The sequence below is a fragment of the Protomyctophum parallelum genome (genome assembly GCF_964188405.1).
Source record: "Protomyctophum parallelum genome assembly, chromosome: 1".
Lineage (NCBI taxonomy): Eukaryota > Metazoa > Chordata > Actinopteri > Myctophiformes > Myctophidae > Protomyctophum > Protomyctophum parallelum.
In genome coordinates, this window is record NC_139697.1 from 101,838,739 (window position 1) to 101,846,936 (window position 8,198).

General features: G+C 41.9%; 1 protein-coding gene across 1 annotated transcript in view; it reads right to left on the reverse strand.

Moving 5' to 3' along the window:
* Positions 1 to 4,939: 4,939 nt before the first annotated feature.
* slc25a14 (solute carrier family 25 member 14) overlaps positions 4,940 to 8,198 on the reverse strand; it is a 33,024-nt gene continuing 29,765 nt past the window's right edge. Inside the window, exons 8-9 of the mRNA XM_083765188.1 lie at positions 5,975 to 6,197; positions 4,940 to 5,263 (exon numbers count right to left, since the gene is read on the reverse strand). Of these exons, the coding sequence (XP_083621314.1) occupies positions 5,222 to 5,263; positions 5,975 to 6,197 (265 nt within the window). The 3' untranslated portion in view covers positions 4,940 to 5,221. The remainder of the gene's footprint in view (positions 5,264 to 5,974; positions 6,198 to 8,198) is intronic.

An 8,198-nucleotide genomic window follows, 5' to 3' on the forward strand; every position in this document is an offset into this window, starting at 1 on the left:
CACACAGAAAGGCCCTTTCGCCAACCCCGCCTTCGGGTATGGGCACTGATGACGCGGAGGAGGAAACACGCCGCCAGCACCCACAGCGCCCCGAGCGGGAATCGAACCCAGGACCTTCTAGCTGTGAGGCGACAGCACTACCAACTGTGCCACCGTGCCCCTTATGATTGATTGATTACTGATCAAAACAGATGTGGGAGTCAGATGGGCCAACACGCTTGAGACGGTCAGAGTGGAAAAATAAAAACATGGAAAAGTAAACGGTTTGGACGGTCGGTTTTCTTGGGAGCCGGAGTGGGAAGGCCGGTTTTCCACACTTTATGTTGTCTCGGTTCCCATAGGCCAGGTGGGGGGGGGGGGGGGACTGGTGGCCCCGGGGGCCACATGCGGCCCCCACCTTCACTTAATGCGGCCAGCATGTTAATATCAGAATACTGATATAGTATTGATTTCAGCTGTTTTTCAATTCCAAACCTGCTTTAATTACTTCATGACTAGTATTAAATGACTAGTACTTAATGACTAGTATTAAATGACTAGTACTTAATGACTAGTACTTAATGACTAGTATTAAATGACTAGTACTTAATGACTAGTATTAAATGACTAGTACTTAATGACTAGTATTAAATGACTAGTACTTAATGACTAGTATTAAATGACTAGAACTTAATGACTAGTATTAAATGACTAGAACTTAATGACTAGTATTAAATGACTAGTACTTAATGACTAGTATTAAATGACTAGTACTTAATGACTAGTATTAAATGACTAGTACTTAATGACTAGTATTAAATGACTAGAACTTAATGACTAGTATTAAATGACTAGTACTTAATGACTAGTATTAAAATGTTATTGTCTTTTTGTGTCCAATGTAGTTATATTGTTAACAGTTCATAAAGTTAACATAACTATAACTAAATGCATTTGAAATTCATTAAAAATGGTTAGTTTTCAGGATTCCAATCCAATTCAAAAATGGCAAAAGATTATTCAGGTTTTCAATTCAAATATAGCAAAAAATAGCTGATCTACAAGCTCAAAACGTGTCGCAGCGCGACACGTTTTGAGCTTGTAGATCGGCTATTTTTGCTACGACAGTAACATGCACTGTGGCCCCTCTGGAGTGAGTGTGGAGATATATTGGCCCTCTCCATGGTCTAAGCTGCCCAGCCCTGCTCTAGGCCGAGGCGAGACGTCACAGCAGTGATCCAGTTGTGGGTTGATTTTCCCTGACCATAATGACCACCATCTCTCCATCTGTCACACAATACATAGCTATTTAACACTGATTGGATACTAAAATTAATTAATCACGTACAACACCTTCATCCATACAGTAACGTATATGTAACCCTGGCCTCACCATTTGGACATTTCATTTTCAAGAATGAAGTGGGAAAAGAAAGCCGATCTACAAGCTCACAACGGTGCGACGGGTTGAACGAACTTTTTTTTCCCCCGGCTATTGTTGAAAACTATTTTTTTTAAAGGAGCACTTCACACATTTCGTAGGTACAATTGGTCCTATCACCCTAATGCTCATTATAAGATGGTCCTATCACCCTAATGCTCATTATAAGATGGTCCTATCACCCTAAAGCTCATTATAAGATGGTCCTATCACCCTAATGCTCATTATAAGATGGTCCTATCACCCTAATGCTCATTATAAGATGGTCCTATCACCCTAATGCTCATTATAAGATGGTCCTATCAACCTAATGCTCATTATATAGCCCAACACACACCAGGTGCGCTACCCTGTCAGGTGTAAAGGAGCAACTTGGACACTCAGGCATGAAGGAAGCATGAGTTCAAGTCCGTTGCTCTCCCCTTGTCCCCCATATATGGGGACTAGGTTGGTCTCCCCTTGTCCCCCATATATGGGGACTAGGTTGGTGGAGGGTGCGTGTAGAGCCCAGGATCACATTAGATTATTGACACAGGGGTGAAAAATCGTGGGATAAAATTGAGTTAAGAAAACAGGTGCGCTGCGGCGCGGCAACGCCTGGAAAATAGAACGGTGGCGTATCGGAGCGTCAGGCGAGGCGTGAACGCGCGTCGGACGCCACCGGTGTGCGATAGGTTCATTGAAAATAACGGAGGCGGCTGTTTTGACGCGCGGCGTTCGCAGACGGTGTGTGTTGGGCTTAAGAGGCCACCATTTCTGTCTATACTCACGCTTGCCTGTCATTGGTGGACTGCATGCAACCTCAGAGCTGCCTACCAGTGACATCATCGGTAGGCATATCTCTGCTGTCGGGAAGAAACCTGAAAAACTCCAAAATGTTCATTTTTCAGGAAATGAAAAATATAAACATTTCAGGAAATGAAGAAAACCTTAGAGACTACCGTATATTTATTTAGAAACAAAGCAGTACCGACTCATCAAAGTTGGTGTTGCGAGTTTATAAATTGTCAATTACTTTCATAAGTTGCGGAGAGGTGTTGGAGTTAGCTGCTTTAGCGAAGATGTTTGAAGATCCAATGGAGTTAAGAGGTTTTGTCTGCTTTTTGTTACTTTTCATTTTTTGTACCATAACACACAGACGTAAAGGGTGTCCAAAAGCACTGATTTATGCAAAAAATAAATAATCAAAGACCTCAAAAATGGAGTTACAGTAAGTGGCTTCCTTCCCGACGGCAACAATATAACACCATAATGAGCATTTGTGAGGAACAATTAACATAAGACATAATAACACTATAATGTGCATTAGTGAGGACCTTCCGATTGGTCCCCGACAGGCCTTGTTTATGTTGAATTAGCAATAGCATCATTCTTGGACAAAACTAAAAAACAAACATGACATATGCCCACTAGTCACCACGCTGCACCTGTGATGTTCCTTTTTAATGACACCAAGTTTAAAATAACAATATTGAGTGCACAGAATATCAATACGAAGCAACTGAAAAACATGTTATTTTTGGTAGTGGATGGAGAGAGAGAGAGAGAGAGGATTTTTGTCCAACCATGAAACGGCAACCAATGATGGCAAAAGGGTGTATTATGACGATAAGGTTGAAAACGGGTGAAATCCTCTCATTGAATGACCTAAACAAAAGAGGATGCCAGGTTTACAGCAGGTCAAAGGATGCCAGGTTTGCAGCGGTTCAAAGGATGCCAGGTTTACAGCAGTTCAAAGGATGCCAGGTTTACAGCGGTTAAAATAATGCCAGGTTTACAGCAGGTCAAAGGATGCCAGGTTTACAGCGGTTCAAAGGATGCCAGGTTTACAGCGGTTCAAAGGATGCCAGGTTTACAGCAGTTCAAATAATGCCAGGTTTACAGCAGGTCAAAGGATGCCAGGTTTACAGCAGGTCAAAGGATGCCAGGTTTACAGCAGTTCAAAGGATGCCAGGTTTACAGTGGTTCAAAGGATGCCAGGTTTACAGCAGGTCAAAGGATGCCAGGTTTACAGCAGGTCAAAGGATGCCAGGTTTACAGTGGTTCAAAGGATGCCAGGTTTACAGCAGGTCAAAGGATGCCAGGTTTACAGCGGTTCAAAGGATGCCAGGTTTACAGCGGTTAAAATAATGCCAGGTTTACAGCAGGTCAAAGGATGCCAGGTTTACAGCAGTTCAAAGGATGCCAGGTTTACAGTCTACAGTTCAGAGTTCAGCTGAAACACACTTTAAATTGACCCAGAATAATCACATCTCAGCAATGAAACATTGCATTAATTAATTCATACATTTCATAAAACAATAGATTGCTTCACAGTGGCGTGCACAGACATTTAGAGGGGCAGGTGCTCAAGTGGAAAAAAGGGCACCTTGTGCAGCCCGTGAAAACCGGCCGGTTGCCTTATAATAGTGTGAGATTTATAGATTTTGGGGCATAAATAATATATTAGAAGCTTTTTTTTAATCAATAATTGATCAATGACACCATGGTCCACATACTGTACACTGTAAAAGGCCACATTTCTGTCCAGAGGGCAAAGGGCAGGTGCTCTAGCACCACCTAGTGTCCATCTGTGCGCGCCACTGTTGATTCATAATATCACATTAATTAAATTAAACAGAACTCAGTTCACTGACCTACTCGATGACATCACAAATAAATTAATTAATAATGAGTCTATAATCTCACTGATTTGGCATTATTTTTTTCTTTTCTTTCTTTTTTTAAGGTAGGGTAAGTGATATTGTTTTGGCTAAAACAGATATAGTTACAATCATTTCTATGGAGTGTTTGTTCTGTAACCGGAATCTCTCCATCTTGACTATAGAATCAACCTGGGGACCACCAACTTGACTATAGAATCAACCTGGGGACCACCATCTTGACTATAGAATCAACCTGGGGACCACCATCTTGACTATAGAATCAACCTGGGGACCACCATCTTGACTATAGAATCAACCTGGGGACCACCATCTTGACTATAGAATCAACCTGGGGACCACCATCCTGACTATAGAATCAACCTGGGGACCACCATCTTGACTATAGAATCAACCTGGGGACCACCATCTTGACTATAGAATCAACCTGGGGACCACCATCTTGACTATAGAATCAACCTGGGGACCACCATCTTGACTATAGAATCAACCTGGGGACCACCATCTTGACTATAGAATCAACCTGGGGACCACCATCTTGACTATAGAATCAACCTGGGGACCACCATCTTGACTATAGAATCAACCTGGGGACCACCATCTTGACTATAGAATCAACCTGGGGACCACAATCCTGACTATAGAATCAACCTGGGGACCACCATCTTGACTATAGAATCAACCTGGGGACCACCATCCTGACTATAGAATCAACCTGGGGACCACCATCTTGACTATAGAATCAACCTGGGGACCACCATCTTGACTATAGAATCAACCTGGGGACCACCATCTTGACCATAGAATCAACCTGGGGACCACCATCTTGACTATAGAATCAACCTGGGGACCACCATCTGACTTAATCATTTTAATACCTTGACATCTGATCACGTGACACCCGGTCACATGATATAAAAAAATAAAAAATAAACATTCCATAACTTTTGGAGGGAGAGTGCGTTCAAGGGCGGTTTGTCCAAATATGATCAAAAGAAAACACGATAAATAACAACAAACAAACAAACCAACCTGTTCAGAAGGTGTATAAAAGCGTAAAGAAACGGTCAAATTAAAGTGTATAAATAATAATAATAATTATTATCTGGTGGAGGGTGAAGGTCCATGGTTGCCATGGTTACAAGGGAAGCTTCTTCAGCTGTTCAAATGTCATGAAGAACTGAGGGAGACGAGGTTAAAGGTTAAAGAAAGCATTGAACTTCAAACCAGCATCATTTAGAACTCATCACCATTATTTATGTGTGTATATATATATATATATATATATATATATGTATATATATTAAGGCTGTCAAAAATAACGCGTTAACGGCGTTAATTAATATAAAATATTTAACGCAATTAACGCATGTTAGCGTTCCCCCTAACATGCGCCCGTTGCGCGCGGCTCACGAACGTCCAGAGCATAACAGATATGTCACTGTGTAGCACACAGTCATGATTGAACAACACCAGAGATAGCTTGTGTATCGTAGTTGGGTTGCAACTTGCAAAGTGGTTTGACTCTGTAACTCTGTTACGTTACTTTGTCTGCCCAGCCGATCTACAAGCTCACAACGCGTCGCGCTGCGACGCGTTGTGAGCTTGTAGATCGACTATTTTCAGCAAGTGTAAAATAAGTCATTATGACGGCAACAAGGCCCGCAAAAATACATTTTAGTCGACTAAATCAACTGTAGATTTAGTCGACTAAAATCTTATGACATTTAGTCGACTGAAACTAGACTAAACACTAATACATTCCAGGTGACTAAAATGTGACTAAGACTAAGTGAAAACTATTCAGGAGACTAATGACTAAAACTAAAATAGAAATTTGCTGCCAAACACAACACTGACACACACACACCCCCCCACACAGTAAGGATACGATGATGTTCCAGGGCCCCAGCCTCAGCCAGTTGGGCCAGAAGCCCTTGTAGAGCGCGCTGAAGCCCTCGCTGCGGGCCGTGACCATCAGGCCGTCCAGCGTGCCGCGGTACAGCGGCCCCCCCGCCCCCACCCCCCCGCGGTGCTGGTTCATCAGCCTGGTGCGCACCACGTCCACCGGGTTGGACGCCAGCGCCCCCGCCAGGCCGCACGAGAAACTGGAGCTGCAACGAGAATAATAATAATAATACTATTAACCCCGTTCTGACCTGAGATCAGATTCTAAAAATGTCTTCTACATCCTGACAGTTTTCATTCTGAGCTGAGATCAGATTCTACTAAATGTCTTCTACATCCTGACAGTTTTCATTCTGAGCTGAGATCAGATTCTAAAAATGTCTTCTACATCCTGACAGTTTTCATTCTGAGCTGAGATCAGATTCTAAAAATGTCTTCTACATCCTGACAGTTTTCATTCTGAGCTGAGATCAGATTCTACTAAATGTCTTCTACATCCTGACAGTTTTCATTCTGAGCTGAGATCAGATTCTAAAATGTCTTCTACATCCTGACAGTTTTCATTCTGAGCTGAGATCAGATTCTAAAATGTCTTCTACATCCTGACAGTTTTCATTCTGACCTGAGATCAGATTCTAAAAATGTCTTCTACATCCTGACAGTTTTCATTCTGAGCTGAGATCAGATTCTAAAATGTCTTCTACATCCTGACAGTTTTCATTCTGACCTGAGATCAGATTGTAAAAATGTCTTCTACATCCTGACAGTTTTCATTCTGAGCTGAGATCAGATTCTAAAAATGTCTTCTATACATCCTGACAGTTTTCATTCTGAGCTGAGATCAGATTCTAAAATGTCTTCTACATCCTGACAGTTTTCATTCTGACCTGAGATCAGATTCTAAAATGTCTTCTACATCCTGACAGTTTTCATTCTGACCTGAGATCAGATTCTAAAAATGTCTTCTACATCCTGACAGTTTTCATTCTGAGCTGAGATCAGATTCTAAAAATGTCTTCTACATCCTGACAGTTTTCATTCTGACCTGAGATCAGATTCTAAAAATGTCTTCTACATCCTGACAGTTTTCATTCTGACCTGAGATCAGATTCTAAAATGTCTTCTACATCCTGACAGTTTTCATTCTGAGCTGAGATCAGATTCTACTAAATGTCTTCTACATCCTGACAGTTTTCATTCTGAGCTGAGATCGGATTCTACTAAATGTCTTCTACATCCTGACAGTTTTCATTCTGACCTGAGATCAGATTCTAAAAATGTCTTCTACATCCTGACAGTTTTCATTCTGAGCTGAGATCAGATTCTAAAAATGTCTTCTACATCCTGACAGTTTTCATTCTGAGCTGAGATCAGATTCTAAAAATGTCTTCTACATCCTGACAGTTTTCATTCTGAGCTGAGATCAGATTCTAAAAATGTCTTCTACATCCCGACAGTTTTCATTCTGACCTGAGATCAGATTCTAAAAATGTCTTCTACATCCTGACAGTTTTCATTCTGAGCTGAGATCAGATTCTAAAAATGTCTTCTACATCCTGACAGTTTTCATTCTGAGCTGAGATCAGATTCTAAAAATGTCTTCTACATCCTGACAGTTTTCATTCTGAGCTGAGATCAGATTCTAAAAATGTTTCTATTAAGCAATATTACACGAGAGGGTGTGGGTTAACGTGATTATTGCCACGACAGGGATGCGGTCAGGAACGAGACGAAGTCGAGTTCCGCAAGCATCACTGAAGTAAAACATCAGCATTACTTAAAGGACAACTTTAGTTTTTTTCAACCAAGGTTCATGTTTTAGGTTGTTATTAGAGAAAGTAAAAGAGGAGTGTTCATTTTCTTTCATTTGCTGCTTTCTTTCGTTTTAAGGAACAGGGGGGCGGGGGCATTCGAGCATGGGGCTAAATATGTATTTTTTTTACAAAATGTTATGGCGATCAGAGCATGTGAGTGGAGCGGAGCGGCCGAGAAATCCGCTCTTCGCTCTGGACGGCTTTAATTCCGCTCTCATTCTCTCATGTTGATTCCCCCCCCACGCCGCTCCACGCTCGCTCAGCGCTCACCTTCATTTACGCATGGAGCGCTCCCCGCTCCGTGCTCGCTCCGAGGCTCCACTCAGATATGCCCGCTCAGCAGAAATAAATGACGGGGGGGGAAAATAAAATAAAATGCTGTTTTCCTGAAAT